The 27603-nt window shown below is 42.2% G+C and overlaps 1 protein-coding gene across 6 annotated transcripts in view; it reads right to left on the bottom strand.

The window, feature by feature from the left end:
• Positions 1–27205, bottom strand: part of ptpn13 (protein tyrosine phosphatase non-receptor type 13) — a 61825-nt gene extending 34620 nt beyond the window's left edge. For all 6 annotated transcript variants that reach the window (XM_071894906.2, XM_071894909.2, XM_071894908.2 and 3 more), the window contains exons 1-7: positions 26889–27205; positions 18755–18874; positions 9397–9563; positions 8172–8237; positions 7055–7240; positions 6295–6382; positions 2315–2941 (exon numbers count right to left, since the gene is read on the bottom strand). In XM_071894906.2, the coding sequence (XP_071751007.2) occupies positions 2315–2941; positions 6295–6382; positions 7055–7240; positions 8172–8237; positions 9397–9563; positions 18755–18869 (1249 nt within the window). In that variant the 5' untranslated portion in view covers positions 18870–18874; positions 26889–27205. The remainder of the gene's footprint in view (positions 1–2314; positions 2942–6294; positions 6383–7054; positions 7241–8171; positions 8238–9396; positions 9564–18754; positions 18875–26888) is intronic.
• Between the last annotated feature and the right edge of the window lie 398 nt (positions 27206–27603).

The following is a 27603-nucleotide window of genomic DNA, read 5'->3' as shown; positions in this document are numbered from 1 at the left end:
GATTATGAAAACGTTGGGGCCGTGCTTATGCAGACACCTCCCGTTCCCCTCGGGCTGCGGTGTTCCGTAACGTTTTCTCAGGCGGACCCGGCCCAGCCCAGAGCCACATGACCTGCTGCCAAGTGCCGGAAAGTCCAATAATGTTTGGAATTCCCTCATCCGCTACGCATGACTCCAATTACAGACTCTAGGCCTGTTAGGAAAGTTTCTACTGATTGAAGCACCTTGGCACCAAAAATGGGGGTTGGGGCGGCAGTGAGTGAGACATAGGGTACCAGGTATAAACATGCACATGCGCATGCACATGCACACACAGACGCGCGCGCACACACAGACGTGCGCGCGCGCACACACACACACACACACACAGGGCAGAGGAGCAGGAGCTTAGGCACTGTGTAACTGGATGAAACCTGAGAACATTGACCACTGCTGCGCCATCGTTTTCCTGCAGAAAAGAACAGAAAAAAGTAAGAGAGAAAGAAGGAAAAGAAAGAAGATTTCTGCCAAGTAACACATCTATGAGGCCCTGTAAATGGTCTGTGCTCAATTAGGCCCATTCATACTGTAGCAGAATAGCTCTGGGATGGAATACAAAAATATTTTGGTTCAGCCATCATACTCGGCCCACAGTTTTAAAGGAAGTGAACATTCCTTTGCGTCAGCATGGTCTCTAATATCAATCAAAATGTGCATATCGGTTGGAAGCTATGAAAAATGGAGAGTGGGCTCACATTGACACAAAAATACACAAAGATGCTCTTGCTTGGGAAAAACACCCTCACACACACAGATTGATAGGTAGGACAATAAACGGTCCATCCACCAGTCTAATCTTCGACTTCTGGTCCACTGCTAGGGCAGAGGCTCCGCTCTCCTCTCCTCTCTTCACACCACCATATTAAATAAAAGAAGCCAAGAGCCTCTGATTATAATCAGTAAAAGGGGAAAAGAGAGGGAGGGAAGGCAGGCAGGCCTTGCTGGGGATAAAAAGCCACACAGTCAAGGAAAAGAATGCCTTTGGTTGGTGGCTCGGTCAGCATTAAAAATAGCTGCCAGAAAAGCAGGGAGGCTGCAGTTAGGAGGAGTTGGAGAGTGGGAAGAGTATGGAAGAAGAGAGGGAGGAGGAAAGGCATGAAGAGGTAGAAGACAGTGGTTTATTATATGAAGCCATTCATCCCTCATGCTCCTCTATTGTCCCCAGATGGCCGGCAGACACGTATGAATTTGCCACATGTGACTCATTGCATACAACTAGTCTACCTAAGAAGACTTTACTGAGAATTCAATAAGCTCCCCAGAGAACCTTAAAGCTCTTGGGGCTGACTGCTGAGGTGTTAGACTATTGCGTTGTGTGTGTGTGTGTGTGTGTTCGGTCTAAGCATGCGATTATGTATGTATACAATGTGTGAGTGTTTTTTGTGTCTGTAAATACCTTGTGTGTATGTATGGCTATAATCTATAGTGTGTGTGCGTGTGTGTTTGTGTGTATGTGTCTACACCCATGAGTGAGAGAGAAGGAGAGAGGGACTTGGCTATATAGTACGTGTGACAGTTAGCAGCAGGCTAGAATTAAGCTGGCCTGTAATTAGAATCAGCCATTTGGAAACCTCTGTACCAGTGACTCATACATTCTGTCTAAACATTGCTGCCCAGCCACCACCAATGATACTTCATTCAAGCCAGCACCCAGCTCACATCCCACATAGTAGTTACAGATGGACACACAACCTGCAACTAGCCAGGGTGTCTGTCTGCTCACGTCATCCCATCCCCTCGCTCTCACATTTTCACCTTCCAGATCAGCCCAGCTGATGGCTGCCTAGAGTCTTTCCATTCTAGCTGCTGTGCCCTCCTTTGTCATGTCTACTACCTGATAAAGTCACCACACAAATGGCTTTGACATTTCCTTTATATCTGGATGACAAGGTTAGGGCCTCATAAGGCTAGATTTTATGGGAGATTTCATTGTCTCAGTGGCAGACTCAGCTTCTCACAGAAATCCAAGTGAAGATCCTCAGGTTGGAGTTGGGCAAGTTCTACATAGGCAAAACTTTATTCCGTCCTGATTCATGTACAGACTCTCTGCATGAGGAGTGCTGCGTTAATTTCACAGGAGGCTTCTCCGACACAAAAATACAACACCTAACAGTCAAGGACTCTAATCAAAACCTAGAAGCACAATGTAACCAAAAATATTTGATATGCAAGCACATCAGAGACGTGTCTAGGAAAGGCAGTGCAAGCCAACTGCTTTGAGGCCAGTTTGTTGAGTGTTCATACGCTGTAGTCTATGGTAAGAGAGTGTACTCACCATCTATTGCCTGCCTTAGCACCTGAAGCTTCCTTTGTCTCTCCTTGATCCTGTCATAAGCGCTGGTAAGGGCTGAGCCTACAGACAGGGCAGAGTGGTGATGGAGCTTCCTGTTCTTCAGCGCACCAAACTCCGGGTAGCGAGAATCCCTGGATGCCCGCAAGGGTGATTTGTGCCTGCCGATGGAGTGGGTGCTCAGGGCGCTGCTGCCCCTCCGTGCGTCCTCCAAGGCCCCAAAGCGAAGAGCATCCGGGTCAATACAGGCTAAGTCCACAGATGAAGCCCAAGTCTTCCTGGCCTGACTTGGGCCCATGTCTCCACCGTGGTAAGGTAAAGACCTCTGGTCCAGTTCCACAGGCCGGCCCCTCTGCTGGGGGTGGAGGGGGTGCAGATAGGTATGGGAATGCTGGTGCTGGAGCGAGTGCGGTTTGGGGTAGAGGTCTGTGGTTGATTCAGAGCCGGGGTGGTAGTCAGACATGGAGTACTGTAGGGCTGCCCCCTCGTCCCCCTTCATGAGGTCCTGGATAGGCAGAGAGCCCATGGAGCGGCTTAGGCCCCGGTTAAGAGATGCCTGCTCCTGAGTCCGGGCCCGGTAGCGCTCTAGAACCCTGGGGGCGGCACTCCTCCCTGAGAATGGGACAGAAAATTTAATTAAATCACCAGCAGATGCTCACATTGCCAGATTTCTGGCAATATGAAGTCTCTAAAAAATGGGAAGAGCTATCAGGGATAGGGTAACAAACTTTCCTGAACACTGGAAAACGTAATCAAGCTACATTGACACACACACACACACACACACACACACACACAAAAAACCATTTAAGATACTCAAAAGGAAAATAAATAAAACAGATTGCATTTCTTAACATATCAATCTCACATTATAGTACAGACAGATTGAGGGATCATCTGCAATACAGACGTTATACTGCAAATGAAACTGTTTCCAATGGATCATATCATTATAAACACTATACTTCATAGAGAGAGACTAGAACTGGTGTTCATGGTAACTAGAGGACCTAGAGGGGGATTAACATGGATTTTAATTGAGCTGAATAAGTACAGTACAATGAGTCCCTTCTTATGCTTAAGTGCCTCTCCAAACTGCCTTTTAGTTCAGCTAGCAGCATCAGGATAACATGGCTATTAGACATGGCAATTCTACCACTGTCGCTCACAATTCATAGGCTTCCCCACTTTTGCCCTGCTACCTAGGCTTGGCCCCAGCGGACACAGCAGAGGCAGAAGGCCTCTGAGGGCCTCTGCACAGAAGGCCTTTATGCTGAGAACCACCTGCAGTAACTGGATTATTGGGGGGCAATGTGTCCTCAGATTGTCATCTCAATCATTCATAGTGAGAGACACGCTAAATACATTCTGATTGATGACCCAGACGTTGCTGACTTAATGTCTAATGGCCCTGGTGCAGCAACATGACTGCAGGCTAAAGAATGCCAGCGTTCAGTGTCCTGATCTATCCAGATTATGTCTGAGGACCAGGGGTGGAAACTGAGAGCAGCTTAACAATCATCCATTGACGGCAAACGAATCAAATCAATTTGTAAAGTAAACCAACCACAGCACAAGGACAAACAAATTAAGATGAGTGATTTCTTGCTCTTGACCTTGAAGAGTATAAGGGGTAATTTCCCTAGATAGTCTGATTTGTTGATTTGTTAACAAACTATGTTTTCCCTGTAATTTACATGAATAGCTGTCAGTCCTTCTCAAAACAGACTGTCTCACAATAACAGACAGATATTGATAAGAGTCCAGCCCCTCCATCCATATTTCTCTGTTTTAAACTGACAAAAGAATGTTACTTATTTGACAGTCAATAAACAACATCTATATATTCTTGTTTTAGAGAGAGAAAAAGGTAGAGAGAGAGAGATGCAGAAATTAGAGAAAAGAGGGAGGGAGAAGTTTAGGCCTATAAAAACACTGCATGTGGTGGTTTAATCTACAAAGCATATGCTTGGTCTTTACAGGGAAACACATCAAAGACAGACATGCCGTCTTCCAGGAACTCGGGGGAAGCACACAAGGACTAGATTGAGCACAAAGTGAAAAAATAAGGTCGATTTTTGTGCAGGACCACTTTTATTTTTCCAACATTGGTGGCATTCAGTCAATTGTTGCCAAAAGTTTTTCAAATATTAGTGGTATGGGGTTGCTGTCATGCGGGCTACAGCAATGTAGAAACTGCAACATAACATAAAACTCCCAACATGAAAAAGAGACACTAACTGAATTCTCCCAGCAACAGTTACAACTTGGAGCCACTGAAATACAGGAAGGAGAAAGCCACTCCTTGGGAAGAAAGACGCTTAAGAACTGAGTAATACTCTTTGCATGTACTTTCCCTAGGGCTGGCGGGTGCTCAACAAGGGAAACAAAGCACTGATACAAACAGCAGACCAGCAGTTTCACTGGTGACTCCAAAATATGCATCTGTAATCAATGCCATGCCGTGCTTACATAATCAGGACGACAGCCATGTTTGTGCTCTGCTCTCCTCTCCATGGCCTGGAGAAATGCCGGAGTTCTCTCAAAAACCACTGGGAAGATTTGGTCATATTTTCCTAAATTAAATCCCATTCTGGGTTGCAGTGTGGTGCTTCTTGTCTACTTTCAGTTCTCCATTTTCAAACTCAGACTGTCCAGAGTACTTTTCTCGTCCCTTTGAGCTAGCAGGACATGTCACTGCTGATTTTCTTCCTGAGTGAAGGAAGGCTTGACAACCAGGGAGGCTCATCTCAGAGAAACACACAAAACCCACGTAGTTATTCCACCAGGTTCACGTCAAAGCCACAAATGATCTTTTGAACTTTAAAAACTTAAATCTGGGTTTATGTTTAAATGTATCAATTGTGGGTATATACACAAAGATTGAGAGTAGGATGATGTAATACATGTCTTCACAACATTCACATTTCACCCTTTCAAAATAAAAACACAAATATAAGCCAATAATTTCAAACACATACACAGTATGTCTAGCCACATACTGTCAGCCCCTCTCAGCCTTAGTTTATCCGTTGGTATAATAGAGCTGATGACATTCTTGGTCTGGTCCTCTGGACTTATCAATACCAACAATTCTCCTTGGTCTGTATTCAGCATTCATTATCTTACAACTGTACTAATCCTGGAATGAAGTAAGGCGTTTAATCATAATGAATACTCCCAGTTCCTGACAATGCAACCCGTGCAACTCAAATGAAGATCTGTAAAGATGGGCCCTGATATTGCTGCTCAGGTGGTTGTTTTAACATGCAACATGCTAAATGATACACACAGTGCATAGGGCAAGACCTACCCCCCTAACCTGTTGACACAAGTGTGAAGTAATGACCTGTTACGACTCTCAGTCTCCTCACATCCCACAGTGTTTCCTAGGGGCATCCTGCTCCCTTTTGAAAGTGAGATTTTGGGTTGCTCTGCAACTCTCTGAAGTATGCAGGTAGAGAGAGCACGTTACTAGACAGGCATGAGATTTACTACCCAGACCTCTGTAATGGTGGCAGCTGAGCCTGTTGGAACCCAGTCCAGTCTGAACCATTTCCTTCCCTTAAATATTTAACATAGACCAGTAAAATCAGATCTGCATTTCAGGCAGGTGCATCCACCACAACCCAAGACCTCTTCAAAGGATGCCAAAAATTACTTATACATAATTTGCACTGCCACATAAATCACACTGCAACTACAGAGCATGCATTAACAACAGCTATGGGTGTTAGCTGGTTTCTATTGCTTTGAACACCAGTAGAAACCAGATCCATTTTAACACAGTCATGAACCACTGGCAGCTGCTAATAGCCTAGAAATCCAAATCACTGTGTAAATAAATGACTGTTTCTACACCAAGGACAAGGTCCCTTAATAACACGGGTACTAAAACACACAACAGACACAGCCCACAGCTCTGTGTAGTGGGGCTCCGTGTGTGTCGGAGCAGCTCATGTTACCTGAGGGGAGGCCTTTGCCCCGCAGCCTCTCCCGAATCTCCTTGCTCCGCTCCGGAAGAGACTCTCTATCAGTCAGCAGACCATCCAGCTGGGAAAAGGAGGGAGAGTGTGGAAGTGAGATAGAAAGGAGTAAGAAAGAGGGAGAGCAGAAGGCAGCAACAAGAAGAAAGAAGAGAGACAAAAGCCGAGGTTAGTGGGTCATTCCTTCCAGCTAGAAGGGACGATACATCTGTCACCTGTTGCCTGAGCTATGATCCATCATAAGATCACTTTATATAGGCATGAGCCACATTCTCTATTGTGTCATTCAACCAGCCTATTGTGCTTTGACAGAGCAGATAATGGCCATTTAACCTACAGTGGGAGCACTTAGCTGGGATAATACGAGGCAGCGTGGCACAGAAAGCCTAGAAGGGGTGAAGTAACAGTAAAGAAAATCAGAGGCAGGAGCTTTCTGACATGCATCAAATAAGAATAGAATTACATAGAAAAATGGAATGTTTTATTGATCTAAAGAAATTAATTGTGACCATTTCATTGATACCACTAGCTCTCAGGATCAAATTTGTTTCACACATATTATATGGAAGAGTTAAAAAATACTATTTTATAATCCATACTAACTCTAAATGTCAATGTCATAACTGCACTTTAAAATTACACTGCATGAGAGTATTCAACTGTTCAGCTAACAATGATGTGTCACTGGTGTGTGTGTGAATCTGTGTGTTTGCATGCACATGTACATGTACATGTGTACCTGGGAAAGGCTGCCCAGTACCAAGCGGACCAGTTTTCTGATATAGGAGAAGGGGGGATCACAGCTGGAGTTTCTGATGTGCTTGCTGCAGATATCCAGCACGGTGCGCACCGACATCCGACTCAATGTGACGTCATCACACATGTTGAGAAGCAGGCTGTTCAGGTGCTCCCCCAACTTCATGGGCTGCATGGCACACAAAATGTTAGTGGTCAATTTTAATTGACATTGCAGTGATGATTTACAGCATTTTCAGCATATTCAGCGGGAGTGCATGTGTCACTATGCAGAATGTAAATAGCAATTGGATACCTGTCACTGCTGAAGGGCTATGAATTGTACTGACATCATTGTATTAGAAATATGTGGTGACTTTGGTTGCGTACAGATACAGATACAGATACAGATGAAAAGGAGGGGCTATCCGGATAATGAACAATCCGTTCACAAGCTTTGCATTTACACCTGGTATTTATATGCGTTCTCGTTGTCTTATTTCTGTGCCAACTTTGATCAGATCAAATTTTTCACACGCACTATGCAAAGCAGGCAGCAGGCGGGGAGGAGGCATTGTCAACAAAAACAGGTTTAGAGTCATTAGAGGAGATACTGTATAGCCTGGATTAACTTTTCATTTGCAGTGGGAACAGTCGTCTTTTTCGACTCTCTCATAGTACGCAACAGAAACAACGACAGGTTGTTTATGCCTCAACAGTGTTTGTAGCTTTGCAGCTGCTGTGAACGCTACTACAGCGACTCCTTCACTATGGATGAGGATGAGGAGTGATGACTGGTGGGAGCGGATCATGCTGGAGTCCTGAATAGAGGGCAACCTTCAGTTTGAGTCAAGACGTTTCTACCCCGTGGGCGGTACTTTCTCACAAATGTGAACATACTGTACGGATTTCATTTACACCTGGCTGACTCTGGCTGAGATCCGATCTCAATGTGAGCCAGACCACCTCCGAAGGTCTGGCAGATCCGATCACATCCCCATCGCAATACGTGCTCTGTGTGTTTACACCTTTTTTCCCATATCCAGATAAGATATTCAGATACAGATCACATTTTAATACCAGGTGTAATTTGGAAAAAAGATCTGTGGTAGTGACTTCACCTGGCTTTGTGGGATCTCATAGTCTGCTCCCCAGAACAGGGTCATCCCCAGAGAGTACATGTGCATCTGTGAAAAACGAACACCAGTTAGGCTGTCAGAGGGGTTACATAAGCAGCACTGTATCACTTCATTAGATCATGGCCTATATGATAAATGAACACAAACCTTCTGCTAAAATAACAACAGGTACAAAATAAAAGCAGATGGAAAGAGGAGGTATGTTCAGATCAACCAGATGTGGAATCTCATTTAAAACAAGTCATGTCTCATTAAATCTAGCACAACCTGTTGTGTTCTGAAAAAAAACTTGAGGAGGAGAACCTCTGACTAATGCAACCCCATCCTGACCCTTTGTTCTGTTCTCAGCACACAGTAGCTTATGTGGTAAGGTATGTCTCATTTAAAATGCCCTCTGAGAGAGAAACATACTGCAACTCAATAACTGCTGGACTGTAATAAAAGTTCAATTCAGTCTTATTTGGAAAGGAAAAAGACAGAGGCTTCCTGCCTAAATCCAAAAACATTTTTCCATTTTCCTTTCTTTACTACTCTGCACTCGTTGCTTGGGAGAGAAATCACTTCCCCTGAACGTTGGGCTTGGTAGAGGAAAGAATAATTCAGGGATTGCCAAAGAATGCAACATAGCCTTCAAGGTCTTTTAGGAACAGAGCTTGCCACAAATTTAAAGGCACACTCACATTTTAAGAAAATGTGGAAATTTAAAAGCCACCCTAAAAACGTAACTACACCATCCCAGATGTTACCATCGAGGAAGGAAATTTGTGGCAATCACAGCTGACGTATTTTCACCCACAACCTCTGATAATGAGAAGAATAGATAATATTTTGTATGCTAAAAGAACTCAGCTAGGGAGACGGGACCAAGGCCGGAAAACTGACTCAGCACAAAATTGTGTTGAGGTCTAGGCGGCCGTGCCAGAGACAAGAATCCAATCATACAGGCTTTTAGCCCTACTATTAAGAGTTGCATATGAAAGAGTGGAATAGAGGGGGGACAGATCTGTACATGGGTTAAGGAAATCATGCATTCCAGGTGATGATATGGTTGCTCTGTTTTATGTTGCCTTTACATGTGAGTTTATAAAATATGCCTGAGCTATAACACTAGAGATAGGATAAGGTTATAGATCTCTTGACAGTCAAGTATTTAGGAGATACACAGAGTTTGTATTAGGTTCCTGCAACACATGTGTTATATATATACCTTCTCTATGTCAGAGATGGACGCCAAGGAGATCCCCTCCAGGACCTCTGGAGCTGTGAAGGCCCTCAAGTCCTGCTGGGTGACGTTCTCGTCCGTGAATGAGATGTTGCCAGAGGGCATGAGCAGGAGGGACCAGGGAGAGATGATGAAGCCCATGGCCGCCGGGTCTGGAGGGGGAAGAGGCAAACAGACAATTCAAGCACCAGGGATATGATCGGGAACAGAAACAGTAAAAGAGGTCTGAAAACGGTATTCTCTAAAAACATGAGTGGGGGAATATTTTATCAAAATAAATTATGTACTGGAAAAAAGAATCCCGTCACTGAAGCACTGCACAGACTATAACCACTTACATACAAACATTATATTATGCAATGGCATAGTAAACACACTGGTCTGTCATTATTTATATATACAAATTCCAAGCCATTGTCACACACACACACACACACACACACACACACACACACACACACACACACACACAGTGTTAGAGTGAAGTATATCACAGAACAGCTCAATACCAACTTCAAAATTTGCCTAAGCATTTATAGCATGAATACAGCAACTGTAGACGTATCCAACCACAGTGGATGCATTTCTTGCTAAGGCTTTGGCTTTTATGGAAATTTAAGATGACTGAAGTAAACAAAAAACACATGTTGCTTTCTTAGCCGTGCAAGAAAATAACTGTTGAAGAGGCATGGAAGCAGAAAGGAATGGCTACACAGCGTAATTCTCTTTTCCTACAAAGCCACAGTCAGTGGTATGGTTAGAGAACGTTTTAAAAATATACAAAGGAATGTTTGAGCAGCGCTGCAAAATTCCTTTCTTTGACTGATATTTAACTCTAAGAGGGACAGAGAGAGAGGGACAGAGAAACGGGATTCGAGGTACCAAATATCTGTTTTCAAAAGCTGGAATTCGCTAAGTAAATAAATGTTTCCTGTTTAAAACTCGTGTGACCATTTGGAGACCTTACTGAAAAGGAGACTGGGGTTACTAGAGGCATCCCACACAAAGCCTAGGATGTGTCATACACCTCTGCTCGGCTTACTGTTATTGCTTGTCCAGAGCATTAGTGAATGGGACACTCTTTGAGAGTAACATCTAATGAACAGTTTCAATACACTGTAGATGAAAGCAGAATCCAAACGCTGTACATCGGGATTGAAATGTCCACACTATTGGGACCAGGGAATTTCAAAACATGACCATGGCACCCATCCTTAGATTCCCTATTAACGTCAAAAGTTAGTACACTCTACAACTTCAATTTCTATACACCATAACACTACAGTTTGTCTGTAAGTCGCAGACAAAGCTCATCTGATTAGCTGCCATCTGAGCTATCAGGGGCAGGGACTCAGACTAGACTAATTGTGAAGCGCTAGACCAAGGAGTTGTCCTCCAAAAATAGAAGCTTATACAAACTGCGCTGTGTCCCATGCATTAAATTCCACACCAAACATACCATTAGAGCGACAGGCAGGCAGGCAGAGGTAGAGTGGTAAGGCAGAGGGACGAATGGCAGGCAGAGGAACACACAGGCAGCTTGGAAGACACTGGGCTCTATACGGTCCTAGATAATATACAGCTGGAATTCCTCCACCTAATCTGAAATACTCAGCACATTACTTATTCAAACAAATCATTCTTATGCAAACACAGTAGCTAACCGCTGTTATTTACACATGGAATATGACCGTCCTGGTGGCGGTTCAGTGTTTGGACAGTGTGAATGTAATAGTGCCATAATGTGGCATTCACAGTGTCATCCTCACAGGCTCGTCTGAAAAGTCCCGTAAGGCCTGGCTGAGCTGGGTGTATATTGGCACCCTGCTTGCATATGGAAGAAATTGTAACATTTACTTTTACTGCGCCCCAGATAGATGGAACTAAAATACGTCTATATGGATTTAAATTGTGCTAATTATGCGTCATATGAAATAACCCTAACCTCAGTTATACAGAGACAATGCCTATTCTGGTTTTACTGCTACTACTTAAACCATTAGTTACACTAAAAAATGCACTTCTCCATTTCTGACAATAGCTGACCAGTAAGACCAGTTGAACACGCTTTAAGTTTAGATGTTTGCTGTTATTAATCCGCTCTCGCGGTAGGTAACAAATTTCTTTACATAGTTCAGCGACTGTATAATAACTGGTTCTGACATCTGCTTTTCACATTTTAGCTTCACTCAGCATTCCAAAACCATGCACGAGAGACCACAATCTATTCAGTATGGCTACGCAACTGCACAAAGAAACACAAAGACGGATATTAGCTGACAATCGCAATCACTGCAGCACAAGGCCATGTAAACATTAAAATGATATAATCTAAAACGCTCCAAGTATTCAACCTTGAATCTCGGTCTAAATGTCAGAGCTGAGTTTTAAAATCCTTAGTGGCTGTCAGGATTGTCTGCAGTGGAACTTGAGGCCAGGCTTTACACCCCAGGACAGTCTCAGCCTTCAGGCGCATGCCAAGCCTTCTGCATTTCACACATGCAGCCCCCAAGGAGAGAAGATGGCCAGTTAAACAGTCGAGACACACGATAACTACTGAGGCACAGAGAGTGAGAGAGAGTGAGAGAGAGAGTGAGAGAGAGAGAAATATACAAAATATTATAAAAAAAAAAGGAGACATTTAGGCCTATAAAACACTACATGTGGTGCTTTAATCTACAAAGCAAAAAAAAAGCTTCTCAAGGCCCTTGATCTTGTGGAGTCCATGACAGGTGGCAAAAACATCCCTCGACCAAAATCAAGCCAAGAGTTGGCTGATTGCCAGTCAAGGCTGCCATTCATTTGTGAACAGAAATTGCTTCATTATCCTTAATCCGTTTTTAAACGTGTGCATTCATTTTCTACCATCAAGAAGCATTTGAAGTTCTGTAAAAAGTAAATTCTGTTAATAGCACTGAATGGTTGTGCCCATGTCACAACGTTTATTGCAGATGCTGACTTAAATCACATGCATAAGTTCTTTAAATAAGTTATGGTCCAGGTGAAATGTACATGAATCATTCAGATCTGTATAAAAGCACCAAGACTAGTACACAGTCCAACGCCCTCAATATTTTCAGACATGGCGCCATCGCAAAAATAGTGCCAACCAGCCGTGCCAGCTACCTTTCCTTGTGCCATCACCAAAAAATGTGTTTTCTTTCATATCTACTGAACTGAACATTGTTGGACTGACAAATGTGTCTACGCCTATATGGCCAAGGAATACAATATCACTAAGGAAAACATCATTAACTGTCCAGATCATCACGTATTGGCAAAATTAATGATATTCTGTAAAGATTACAATGAAATTGCATTCTCAAGAGAACTGAGAACAGTGCCATGAAACAATCTATGACAGTCCAACAGAAATCCAAGCAATGCAGTTCCCCTTAACTGTGCAAGAATATTTATTATTAAGGAACAGATTACTCAAAATGAATCCCTAGCTCTGTTAGAAACCCGTCTTGTACTTGAGAGCCATCTAACTTGTTGGTTTTCATTCTTCAGTCTCCTCAGCAATGACAGATATGTGTCAATACAATGTCTATGGTAGTGTGTGCAGATAGACTCAGATGTGTGTGTCATTAGGAAATCATATGAGTATCAACTGAATGAAAGAGGAATTTAAATTCATATCTAAAATTCATAACCACAACTCCTTTTAGATTTGGGCCAATTATTAGACAGAGAAATATAGTGCTTTTCTTCTTTTGCTCGGTTGCTAGTCTTATTGCACTTCCAGATATCTTGCATCTGAAAAAAAAGTTGCAAAGCTGAATCATGGAGGCGTCTGTATTTCTACCCTTCACATGCAGCTGCCAGAGAGGCATTGGTACAAGGTAAGTCTGAGGTTTGACTACTGACACATGCAGTTTTGTTATTAAGCCCCCGCTGTGTGGGATTACTTCTGAATCGCAGCCAGAATGCTGATTGGTGATTTGTCTGAGAATAAAAAAGTTAAAACAAGTAAAACAGACTCACTCTACTTTCTCTAAAGTAGCAAAATGTTGTGTCTCTATCTGTCAATCAGCTGTCCATGATAAAGAAATACCTTGGGTTTTCTATTCAACTAAAGGAAAGATAGGCCAATGCAAAGAAATACCAGTTGTCATTATTGCAATGTGGTTCCTATAGCCTCTTTTTTCTTTAGCCACATAACCAATTATGGTTGTGTTTTATCTTTCTCAATCATGAAATATCCATATTAATCAGCATTTTGCTTCCCTAATTGGTTTGGCTGTTACATTAGTGACTTTTGACATCAGACCTAATGATCTTAGTTTATTATCCACTAAGATATAGCGAGTCCTATCTCGTGCATGAACAACCAAAATTGGTATGGTATTATTGTCAACAATTTTCCAGCACACTATTCTGTCTTGGCTCTCAAAAAACCCTACATGTTAGATAGTAGCTAGGCCTACTAAATGACAGCCAACAACAACTAATTTTCAAACAGTTAATTCATAGCACACATGTATTGTTTTTTAAAAGAATAAACTTCTGGAGAGCTCAATAAGAGAAAAAAAATGGTTTAATCTAAAAGATAGCCAATCTCCTTGTGAGGAGAAAATGAAGGATTAATTGGTTTAACAGCATCCTTGCAAACCTGGTGGAATAGAGGTATATTTGTCTAGGACTACAAGGTTCATGATCTGACAAACTATAAATATGTTGCTCATTGAAAGTGTGAGTATTTCTGTGAGCTTAGTGAGTGTCAAACAAACTACGGTACACTCTCCACCACAGCAGTCACAGGTTAGTACATGGCAGAATATCCAAACTGCACATCAAAAAATACAGTGACCTTCCTTATCTTCACTTTCATTTTTGCTGATGAATATCTGGTACTTGTTGTTTCTGCATACTTTATTCACACGGCACACAGTACAGGACACAAAGCAAGCCTGTGCACATGCTTCTGCATACCTTTTAGGACAATGCTGGTTAAGATTGTATTGCAACACAACATGTTTTTAAAATGGAATCAGTTCCCAGGAATACAAGGAGAGAAGACAGAGCTCTCAGAATTGAAAATAGGTCAATTTTCAGGAAAATATTACTGTGGGGACTTTTATTGGAAACTGAACATACAATTTTGGCCTCGTCAGTAGACCAGTGGCCAGTCAAAGTGAGAGAGAAACAGAGAGATAGTAGATAGTGGGAACCTCTGATGTATGAGAAAGGTTGAAAGAAACCAGCACGTCTGGTTCTCCATCTCTCTCTCTGGTAGAACTCAGAGTTAAAGCTGAGCATCTACTGTCTCAGCCCTTACCTGTCACCAGAGGTGTCCCACAAGGCTCCATCCTCGGCCCCACATTATTCTCCATCTACATCAATAATATTGCACTTAGCGTTGGTGACTCATTTATCCATCTTTATGTGGACAACAAACACTTGTATTTGGTTGGAACCTCCCCAAATGCTGTACTACAATCCCTATAGAGCAGTTTTATTACACTCCAGGAGGCTTTCTCTGGCACCATCATGATGACCATTAATGGTTCAGTACATCTCATACAAATATCTCAGCGTATGGTTAAACGGTACCATCTCCTCCTCGCAACACATAATAACTCTTCAGGCAAGTCAAAGCACGACTTGTCTTTCTGTACCGCAAACCGATCCTGCTTCACTCTGTCTGCCAAACTTGCCATGATCTACATTATCAGATTACTAGTGTGATTATGGATGTTTTTTATAGGTTTGCAGGCAAGTGTTCTCTTGACTGGCTTGATGTTTAGTATGACTCAGCTATCAGGTCTGTCACCAATGCTCCCTATAGAAAACATCATTGTGATCTGTATGCATCAGTTAACTGGACCTATCTATGTAGGATACTTGGTGGAAAATCCATTGGCTCACTCTTATTTACAAAGCCCTCCCTGGTCTGACATCCCCATCTAACAAATTTGTCTCAAATCTCATCAGCTTTCTGTACGACTAGGTCTACTCTTCACATCCTGCTAAATGTCCCCAGAGTTAAAGATCCCATATTTTACTTGTTTTTTTTGTGCTCCATGTGCTCTTTAAAAAATGTTTGTGAAGTGTACTGCAAAAAAACCCAAAACAAAACCAAAAAACACCTAAATCCAGCTTTTGTAGTGCGAGTTCCAGCCTCTCAGTGTCTCCATTTTAAAAAACAGGTTGTTTTCTATGGCCGTTAATTTTATGCTAATGACGCACTGCTCTGATTGGCCGCCTCACTGGAGGGCTGCGCTTTCGGCTCCGACGACAAAAGCTAGAAAATGAGACTTGGTGAGTGGGAGTGGTTATTCACCTTAGGGCAGTCAAATCCAGATTGTCAGCCCTGAGTGATGTCATTAAACTAAATCAAAATTTGGCGTGTTCACACAGGCAAATTGGACAGTTTGCGAACAAAATTTTTATAAACACATGCACAAATGTGTGCATGCAAACTTAATAAAGTCATCAAGCTCCATAGAATAGAGTGGTTGAGGGGGCTGCTATCCACAGATTAGGAAAAAAAAGAGGGGCTAGGCCTTCTGAACCTCTTCCATGAGAATCACATCCGCCTGTGGACAATAAAGAAGTTATTGTTTCAACACTAACATGTTAACTCCAGAGCCACATCCATTAAAGTCTTATTTGGAGACACAATGTGGACACTGGGCTATCTGGAAGAGCAGTTGAGGCCGAGGTAAATATTAAGGCCCTGACACACCAAACCGACGTCAAAAAACCAGCGGCGACGAAGGCCGACTGTTGCGTCGCCTCACGTCGCCTGTGTCTGGTTCAAAAAGTTGCACTTGAACACACTGCAAAGACTACAGCCGACGGCCAACTAGCACGTACGTTCTGCGCCTGCGTGAGGGGAAATAACTCTCCATACCTTATGTCTGATAAGAAGTTGCAAATGGCACTGGCGTTGTCAGCCCTTGGTCTTTTGGATGTGGAAGAAGAAAGGAAGAGGCGGAGGCGAAAAATAAGGAGAAACCGCACTAAATGGGTGAAATCATGAATAACGTTACTCCAGTGACAGCCTCAAGGGGCTTTCCCGAACCTGTGTCGAGAGCTGGAGATAAATGTATTAGTCCAATCATCCAGAGGCAAAACACGAACTACCAATCAGAGTGATCTCTCTCACCGACGGGCTCCGACGCCGATTCAACATGCTCAATCGGCCGAAAAGCCGCCGACAGGGTCCGACTAGTGCCGACGGTGCGGGACACACCGCAAAAACTAGGGACACCGACGCTTACCGACGGCCCGACATTGGCCGACGGCCGACCGTCGGCCTGGTGTGTCAGGGCCTTTAAATACAGAGCTCAATACTTCAGTTTACTGCAGAACACTGAGTCAGGGCGCAACAATGAGTTTCACTGGACAAATGACTGTGATGAGTGTGATTTTGCATTAGGAAAATGTAATCTAGATGTGCAGGCCTATATGTATTGGACTGGTTTCAAAATTTTAATTGAAAGAAAGGGAGTACTGCAATCACTGAAATGGCAAGAAGCAGGCCAAAGATCAAAACAGCTCCTAAGCTACAATAACCAAGCCATCATGTGCAAATTATCAAATGACTTAGCATGCAAGAGTCAGAAATGTCCACTGTACACTAGTAATGAGGTAACTTGTGTTGGCTGTGAGGTGGCGTACTTTTCGACATTTCAACTGGGCATTAGTAAGGCCTATGACACATTCTGCTTAACATCTGCTGACTGATTAGTGTCACACTGAAGAATGCATTAACACTCCCCAGGATAGGACAATGATACAAAACTAATGGCCCCATTCTCCAGACATGATGCAAGAGAGGAAACGGTAAGTTAAGAAAAACTGTAGAGAACATTAGAGAACTACATTGCACACTGAAATCAGATGCCTTAAACCATACGTGTGCTTTTCATACAGAAAGAACAAAACAACATAAAGAACTCCCACTGGATGATCACATGAGTCAGCTGGATTCCAGGAACTACCATTCACTCAATCCTCAGGTTGATGAATGACTTTCATTTACACTTTGAGAGTCAGGTGAACTCGCCCTTTCAAGGAACCACACAGATGAAATATCAAGTGTGGGTGGGTGGATGGCGTCAAGAGGAAAAGAGAAATCAAGAAGAGACAGATGGTGACAAAAAACACACTTAAAAAGGTTTAAATTCACAGCACTTCACATGCACAGTAGCATGAGAATAAAGAAGAATGGTAAGAGAACAGAACTGAACAGAATAAATTAGAATAGAATACAAGAGGGAGAATCAAACTCTTCTCATCTGATCAGACCAGAGAACGTGTGGAAACAGGATGAGACAGTGCACCATCAAACGAGAAACAAGTCAACACTAGCTTAGCGCTAGTTTCATTTGTTACAACTGTAAAGGTTATAACTTCCCATTAACATAATGAACAATTCATGTAAAAACAATTGAAGCTAGTGGTGTAATAATTATGTTAACATAATCAATCTCCCATTAATGTAATAAATGTTAACTCCTGTTAAGGTAATAACTTTTTTTCCTGTTATTGTAATAATTATTACATTAATGCATTTATTACATCAAAAGATAGGTAAAAAAAAAAAATGTTTTCAAAGATGTAATGAATGAACTGATGTCATAATAGTCACAAAATTCAATATTCAACTGTCACCCATTCACAAATGTCATTAACTATGATGCTAGAAAAGGGATAAATATATATTGAAGAGGTCTTTGGTGATTATTGTAAATGTCTTGCGTTAACAATCACGGTGCTTTGGCTTTATACTGAAATACCCAGATTATCAATAGGCTACTGTATATGTAAAATAGACACACATTTAGCCTACTTATTATTTTAGAAACCATTGCTGCCCACAGTGGGACCGCAGTCCATATGTCAGCCCCCCACCAAATTTTTTGGCACTCGAAAGTCTCAAAACTTGTGAAATGTAAAATGTATAATATATACAATACTATAAATTCAACTGAGAAAATATAAAATCGAATAATAAAATACCAAAACTGGAGTTATGAGGTTTTAACCTGACAATAGTTATTTATTATAGCTTCATTATGACACTGAATCATTTAGGTGCATTATATAAAGCACATGGCCAAATATAGTGAAGTGGTGCAACAGTTGGTAACCAAGTTTGAACCACTACAGGTGAGGGATGCATATTGCTAGGTAACCGTGGCTGGTTCTGGCGACCTTAGGGACCTGCCTGCTACTGCTGTGGAAGATACTTGTCCAACCACTTCAGTTCACAACGACAATCGGGACAGATTCATAGAGTTGAGGGGTGTAAGAAAAAGAAAGGGTGTAAGAAAAACAGGGATAAGAAAAATAAATGTATTTGTACAGTGTGTGTGCCATATATTCATACCTTTGTGAAAGAGTTCTTGGAGGCTCTCGGCACTCTGGCTGAGCACTGCCCAGACCTCCTCCTCCTGGAGCGGACCTCCCCGAACCTCCAGGGCTTCTGCCAGAGACACATGCATCTTCCCTGTGCAGGTAGACAAGTAGGAACTTAGGACAAGTGATTTACATCAGAAAATGACACTGTACAAACCACACGCAGATACACAGAATAAGCTTAAACCATATTCAAAAGAGAGAAATGGCTTGCTTCTTCTCCCTTTTCATGTATGCGAGCTAGCTATGACACAAGTAATCCTGAAAAGAATGGCATCTGCACATCACACCTACTGTGAGAATCAGAGTGCTACATAACTCAGACTGAGGTTATTTAACATTATCAGCAAAACCCTCATGAGAGAGAGATCAAATCTGCCCTTAGAAGAATTCACAATTTAATCCATACAGTACTCATTCCTACTGGTCTGACAGTGTAGGAGGAAAGCACAAAATCACTTTGCCACATTACAATAACCTCAGGCATTGCATGCATTTATCACTGGCTGTGATTTTGATCATTAGGTGAGAAAATCAGTGGTTAGTTTGTCGAGAAAAGCTGTTCAGTCATTTCTTGCTCCGCCATTCCCTTAGGCCAACTCTCACCACCTCCAAATCTGAGCCATCTAGTCATGCTCTGCAGCTGAGGAGGTAGCGCAAGCACATGATGCACGCACACACACACACACACACACACACACACACACACACACACACACACACACACACACACACACACACACACACACACACACACACACACACACACGTTGAGCATTACTTGAGTTACAGCTTATAAAGCAACAGTTTATTATTCTGAGCTCCCACTAGCTTCTGTTGTCAGATTGGAGCTTCAAACTTGTGGCAGCCATTCTTAATGCCCATACACTTTACCAAGATACACTGAAAGGACTGTAGCTTCTAAAGTATTAGTACTGAAGTAACAACTGAAGACTATGAGAAATGTACACCAAACAGCACCGTCTAAAAATGTAATCCACACAAAAAGCAGCCACACACCTCCCTTTGTGCGGTCTAAATAGATTAAAGAGCTGCTTGCTACTGTACAAGTAACCGTACACATAACTAACAACACATGCCTCTGATACCCGATTACATTTCATATCAGTTAAAAGTGGGTCAAGCTCAGTGGCCTCTATCACCTTGCAGATAGCAGTGATACAGCAATTCAGCTTCTGTTGGAGAATGAAGGTAAACATGGAGCTTTATCACAGTTGTTTACAAGAGCACTTTCACATGAATTTAGAATACAAGACATGTCACAGCAAGCTGCGCTCAAGGGAGGAGGAACGCCTTTGAATTCACTCATTAGGCCCACGAGCAGGCAGTTTCATCATACTTTATGTGTTGACACAATAAAGGTAAATACATTTTTTATGTTTTGGCATCTATTCTCAGCTGTACTCAACTTTCTACAAAACCATCCTAAATAGCCCAAGTCAGATGGGGATTTGTGGGCTTAAAGTGCCATAAACCGCACAGTCAATCAACCTTAAATGCCCCCTTTAAATAGGAGAAATGAGACATGTTCACCTCTCATCTATCACTGTGTCGCCCTAAAACCCAGCTGTTGCGCTGGGGTGACAATGAGGTCTAAATCCCCCAAAATCCCACCATGATGTGATGCAAGAGAAACATAGGAAGCTCCGGTTTTAAGGGATTACATCTGACTGAGCAAAAACTATCAGCACCTAAATAGTTATGTGCGTGTGGTGTGTATCATGTTTAAGTGGAAGTGTGGGGAGTGCAAAAGACTAGTCATGTGTTGATGCAGTGCAGTGGGAAGAAAAGCTTAGGGTTGGGCATATCTTTGTGGCCATAGCTTTGCATGGAAAAGCTGTTAGTGTTACCATAGTAGGTGTTTACAATACTACATAACATTATCAAGAACAGCTAACACATGTATAAGTCATTTGCAATCAGTTTCAAGTAGGGTTGCACACAGTGTAATCCATTTCTCATTTCCTATGCAGCTAGCAAAATACAATCGCTCAAAACACATTTTTACAGAGTTTGCATTAAGACAAAACTCCCAGTGAACAGAATTAATCAAGTATCACAGCAGGGCTCAAACTTTGTCAAACTTTCCTCTAGAATAATATAATAGTGGTAGTTGATGAAACAGTTCCATAAATGACAAAGTACATTCTATTCAGTTACCAATTAAACAAACAAATAAACACATGGTTGCTTTACATGGAGTCTGAACAACTCAGTTTGTATGTGGCCCATTTCAATTTTGTATGTCTCCTTGTGTGTTTTTTGCATTCATCAAACCTATTTCACTTATTAGTTTCTTGAGTTTATCCCCACGTGGAATATTCAAATGAAATGTACTATTAACACAACTAAAATTATTTTCTCATAATTTGTTACTTGTGTTCCTATTTGAATATTAATCACACTGGATTTCAAATTAAACACATAATCTGTTTGAATGATGGCAAACAACTTCACGTAAAATTTAGAGTACAATTTACAATAATTCTACATAACCTATTTTAAGATTACTATATTCACGTCAGTAATCAAAATACTTCCCTCGTGATTAACAACTATTAATATGACTCAACTTCACAGTAGGACTAACAACCCAATTTTTCTTCCTTTTCACCAATAGAACATTTTGTAATGTTGGTGCACAACATAGAAAAGGATTCAAGTCAAGTCAGATTTCAAGTCAAATAACAGTGATTGACACCTTAATTTAATCAAAGTTCAAAAACACCTCTAAAAAGATGAGGTACAAATGTAGAAATAATATGAGCAAAAGAACAACCTCAGAACATATGACTGGTCCAGCCAAGCATATTTTCAATGTATGGAATCCAACTTTACAACTTTAGAGTCTGACTGTAAGGAGGACGAGACTCACATCCTTATTGTGAAGGGCTTCCTGCTTTACACCTACAGACCTTTGATCGACGTACTGAACCAACACTACTTTATTTCCATTCCATACAAAGGATGCAACAAGAGGAACTACATGATGCCAGACGCCCCCGGTCTTGATATTTTACCTTTTTCTAACATAACAAAAAATCTACATATATCCTATAATGTCTCAAAGAAATTGTATTGTAACCATAACTGCGATAATGCAGTTATAGGGGGCCTGTCATAAAGTTGGGAGAACTCCTGTAATAGCAACTGTTTTGCAAATTTAAACACCGATTTCATATCTACAAGTCATGTGCCAAACAAATCTGGCCACAGCTATTACAAAAGCACAAAATAGGCATTATTTGATAAAGAGTTATGAGAAAATCCTCCTGCGCAGGCTATTGGCTGGGGTGATGCTGGCTGTAATTCACAGTTGAAACATGACTCTTAAGAAAAAAATGTTGCCATTGACATCGATTTTGCAGACACAATTTAATCAATGAAAACTATTTAGAAATTGCTTGCGTTACCTGAGAGACCATCATTCCTTAATACAGACTTATCTATTCCACATACATACAATGGGGCAGGAGAGGCGAAAACATCCTGTTTAAAAGGATAAGGCCGGTGTTTTTTAATGCATTGCTTACCGTCAACAAATCCTATGAAAATAACAAAATCAGCAATGATTTTGTTTTGCCAACAAGTCTCGTCCATGTAGCCGGTGCCCAATGCAGCCATGTCCCAGCAGCCATAGAACTCCATTGTATTAAAAAAACGATTAAAAACACGTCAAAGAGCCATGCCGTTGCTCTGGGCAACATATTTCATCATCACAATGCACCGGGCCAGCCGACTTTTTCCTCAACAACTTAATAAGCAGACTGTAAACACTTTGCGATCTCAGGAAAGTAGTTCCGTAGCACCGAAAATAGTCCCCGGCGTAATGAAGAATTTGTTCCCATTTGAATTTGATTTGGTAATAACTACAACAGCCTGACTTTTCGTGGTAACAGTTAGCGATTTTTAAAATTGAAACTATGTCTTTGTGAGCTTTATTTCAAGGTTTTTAGCTTACAACTGGAGCCAATGACTTCCGGGTTGACGGCTAAAAACGGTACGTGGGATGTCAGAAAGTAACGGGAGTAGAGCAAACGCATTGTTGATTTTATTATTTTCATAGGATTTGTTGTCAGTAAGCAATGCATTAAAAAACACCAGCCTTATCCTTTAAGGATTTTTCTCTCAAACAGTGCCAGAAATGATCTGAAATGGAGATTACAGTTGAACGTAGTATTTAAATTACTTATAGCGTGAACAGAATGTTTCTCCAAAAAAAACATTTAACAACTAACCGTATTTTTGGACTAAGAGAGGTGTCTTCCCAGATGGGGTGTTTTTGCCTGTAGAATATTGATACTTGCAACGGTTTGGCTGTGATGCACGAACAAAGTTGATGATTATGATAAACAAATGGGAAAGTAGGCAGAATTCCTAAATGCTTCATTCAGCCAGTGCTGGCACTATAACAAGGAACTTTTATAATGACCAAGAACCGTAAAGCCTACAATATTTTTTTTCTCAGATTTCACTGCCTGAATTCACTGCACATACCAGTGTGATTGTTTTCCACCATTTTGAATTTTGTGCAAAACCTTTTTTCGCCATTTCTCCCACAAAGTTCTAAAGATCCAATCTCCACAAAATTGTGCACACAGCATATTTGGACGTCCTAGATTACAGCTATTACACATACTTCTGAATTTCCAAGTGTTTGAGTGTGAGACACAAACAATGTTGATGGAGAAAAGGTACAAACAGGAAGTGAGGCATAATTTTAATATGCTTACAGCTAGAGCAACTGAACTTCACAGAAATGTTCGGGCCCCAACAAAGTGTTTGATTGTGCTCCATAGAGCCACAATCAGGCCAGCCTTGCAAACTTAAACATTTAACATTTAGCAATCAAACTTCACATACATATTTGTGAAGGGGTCCCAAAGTGTCAGAGCACATTTGGCTGTGCTCTATAATGTTGCTGTGAGGACAAATTGGCAATTTAGCCGATTCAAATATCTCAGGCATCTCAGTGTGTTTGGCCCATGGGTTGAACACCGCAAATAGCTGCTTGCAGCTGTATTTTCAAATTGCTTTTTTTCATGTATTCACAAAAGTTTGAAGTTCATATTATCAGTCACAAGTGCCATGTCTGACTCAATGTTGTTGAGAAAAAAATGCACCCGCTAAAATTGAAACCTTTTAATACCACATTCAAAGTAAAAAAAAAAAGCTTTAAAAAACAGCATGATTTTAACCACTTTTAGTAACGATTAATTTGTTTGACATTATGAAAAAAACGAAGCATCACGTCGATTACCCATACAGTCATCTTGTCAAAGTCTCATCTTAAATTGGGTTTGCAGCCTTATTCCTGTGTAGGCTTTAATTCGGTGAGTATGATGGAAACAGCATCCTTTCTATGAATCCAAGTTTAGAGAGAAGTTAATGAGTAAGCATGTCATACATGTTTATGCAGGAATGCAGGTTAACCATTCTGGTCAATGGGAGGCGTGAAGAGTGAGGCAAAGTGGGTTACTACCCATCCAGCTCATTACCCATGAGAATGGGGAGAGCGGGTGCTGTGAAGGCTGATTGTTTTGCACCCCTTGTTATTTCAACAGAGACCTACAGTGGAATGTTTTTATCCACACTGAGGCTGCTGGGTAGGCCAGCTCCTCTCCTATTGGACTGTGGTCCTGCTCATTATTGAGGGGGCTTAGGAGGCAGCGGCCCAAAACAGTGAGAGCAGACAGCCTTCACCACTTCAACGCCTCACCCTCATTCTCTTTTTCAAACAGTGGGGATGTTTGTTCCCAGGTGCTGCCATATATTCCCACACTATACTTACAGAGAGCAACATAAACAAAGCTTAGTCCGCTGCCGCTGCTCAGTGTTCACGTCTTGGCCACAGTCACAAGGATTTTAAAGAAAATAATCCTGGAAACGTGATAGTGCTCTTTACTCTGCACTTAGGTGAAGCTTTCCCTTCCCTCCCTCCCTCCCTCCCTCCCTCCCACCCTCCCACCCTCCCTGTCTGTGACACAGCTATAAGCCATGAAATGGATTTGAAAACAAGCCCCACAAAATTGCACTTCAGCTGAGTAACTCATGAAAAAAAATCACCGCAGCTAATTTCAGTTTCTGCCGCCTCCTTTCAGTGCCCATCTCTCCGCATTTGCCAGTGACAAAAGGAGATCAGAAAGGCACACACGACTTTCTCCCTAAGCCGTTTCTTTTATTCCAACCTCAAAATCTCTTGAAAACTTGAGTGGGCGACGACTTTTGAGACAATCAGCTGTGAAAACACTAGATCCCACTGTAATTTCCAACGGCATAATTCTGAGATATGAGAAGGAATTTGTTAATATCCTCCAAACATTGGGGCTGTGGTCTCAGCTGGCAAAGACATTTGGACCAGAAGCCGGTGAGAAGAGATACTCCGTGCCAGAGTTGAGGTGAAAATCTTTCTGGAGTCATTCACGCCAGGAAAATTCAGCAACAAACTCTGAGTGAACCTCTATTCCCAGAATCGCATCATGCAGCCTGCAAGCAAACGCTTCAAATTCAAAACACACACAGTCTAGAATCGTGGTCTAGGGAGGGCTGAACCAAAATATCCTTTGAACTAAGATGACTGATGATGTAAGGGCTGATGTTTTCTAAATGCTCACTGTCAGCAAAACAAAACTATTGGACTGGATTCTATCAAAACAATAGAATTCGAACTGAAGACGCAGAGTTAAACAACCTCCTCCTTTACCCTGTGTGAATATACTGAGTGTTACAAGACGCTCTTCCTTGCTGCAAAACATTATGACATTAAGAAGAGCATTCAAAGTTGAGTCCTACCACTGTTAGTGCTCTTGTGAGGAAAGAGGAAGGCAATGGGAACAGAACATGTTCACCTAGTGACTCCCTTAAATAAAGAGGAAATCTTGATGGTTGGTTTTCATCAGCTGTAGCTCTCTGTTACAATTTAGGCATTTATCTGACATATCCATGGCGACTTATAATGAGTTAACAGGTACATTGGTTGTTGCTGGACACAACATGGGCCGGGATTGAACCTGGGACTTCTCAGTTATGGAACGGTCTCTCTAACCACTAAGCCACCCTGCCCGTTGATGTTTTTCAGGGCAGCCAGTGTCAGGACCAGCCAAAAGCAGATCCATGATTATTCCATGATTATCAGCCCTGCTCTGGACTGACGGCCCTCAGTTCTCATTTTGGTCTCGACCTCATCCGCCCCATTCCTGCTAATCACAGGGTTGCTATGAGTACCGTGACATGCAGAGCATGGTTTTACTGAACCGCACTCCCACCCCACCTCCCCCCAACACACACACCACCTCAAACCCAACCCACTCGCCTCTTTCCTCCTTTTTCCAATGATGCACACACCATCTCCATCACAGCCACTCCAGATGAGGAGGATGAGTTGCTTGTGTTCCTCGCTCATGCGATCTCCACACCTTCTCCTTTAGCCTTGAATGTTACATATTCAAAAGCCCAGTGACCTTTGACACTCAGTAACTTTATTACTTTCCTATGGTAATGAAGGGGGAGGGGGAGAATACAGGCTTCCTTCTTACAACTCCCATAAAACCTTCAGTCCGTGCTAGGCTGGCACATGTATTGCTTCAAATAGGTTTTGTAAAGTTTTTTAAGGCAACTGGAGCCATTACTTGCTAACAAATGCTGATGCATGTTTTATATATTTTCAAAATCATATCAAGAGTGCAGCGAAAGAAAGCACTTGTATTTTTGTACTGCTCGTGCCTCAAAGTTACAATACAGTTACTGGTGTGGTTAAACTTGCGATGCCCCATGTCTTACATCAGCTGTAACACTGCTGCCACATTAATCCCTTCACAACGCATTACTTTACGATCGACACGTACAAAGTCCCAGCAAGCAGACAGTTGAACAACCAACATTAAAGTCATTCTACATTTTGTCTTTCCTGTCTGCAACAGAGAGAAGAAGCATCGGCGTTTAAAACCTAATTCCTCCGTTTTCCCCGGGAGTTGGCAGGCGGAATCGCTGGCGAGTTGGCAACAGCTCCCATAAACTTTTCGGACGGAGATATCACAAGGTCGCTCCAAATTACAGCTCCTTAAACGAGTCGAAAAGAAACTTACCGGGCAAGTACGGTTACGAAAGAGCTTGATGGGGAAATGTTCGTACTCCGACCAGGCTACCAGTGAGCAGACAAACGAGACCGGACGCCATCCCATCCACAAAGCAACATCTTGGAGAGTTGGGAGACTAGAGGCTACGACGAGCAGGCAACAGGTTTACCTTTCCACGGCGCGTTCAGCTAGAAACATCCACTACAGATTAAGTACTTCCTATAGCACGTGTGGGTGCTCGCGCGGCCGCACTTAATCAATAAACAAATCTGTCGGAAATACTTAGAAGTCGCGTTTGTTGGCCACTGTGTACGGCATTTGCTCTCCTCAGTTGCAGCCAAGTTACCATTACTGCTGAGGAGCTGGCTAACCCCTCCCTTTGCCCATCTAGCGTGGGCTGACTGGGAGTAACCAGACACCTTACTGCCGCCGTCCATTGGCTCTCTGCTGGGGGACCGTCATATAACCAAGAGGCGTCTCTATAGTAACCCACAACTGGGAGTAAAATATACTGTGGACTTATCATAGTGGCAGAGCCTATGGATGTGAAATATCTTCGGTGCACTAGTCCCTCACGGTTGTGGGCTCCACCAAAACCCCGCAACCGGTCAAATTCCCCCAAACCTCTCTGACTGACTGTGTGTACGGTATTTTCTCCAACACAGAGGAAAGAGGGCAGAGTCAAAGGGATATGGAGGGAAGTGAGGGAGATGTGCGCGCGCGC

The sequence above is a fragment of the Centroberyx gerrardi genome, chromosome 2 (assembly GCF_048128805.1).
Source record: "Centroberyx gerrardi isolate f3 chromosome 2, fCenGer3.hap1.cur.20231027, whole genome shotgun sequence".
Taxonomy (NCBI): domain Eukaryota; kingdom Metazoa; phylum Chordata; class Actinopteri; order Beryciformes; family Berycidae; genus Centroberyx; species Centroberyx gerrardi.
The sequence above is the reverse complement of the archived record's forward strand: the minus strand, read 5'-3'. Positions and strand labels throughout refer to the sequence as shown.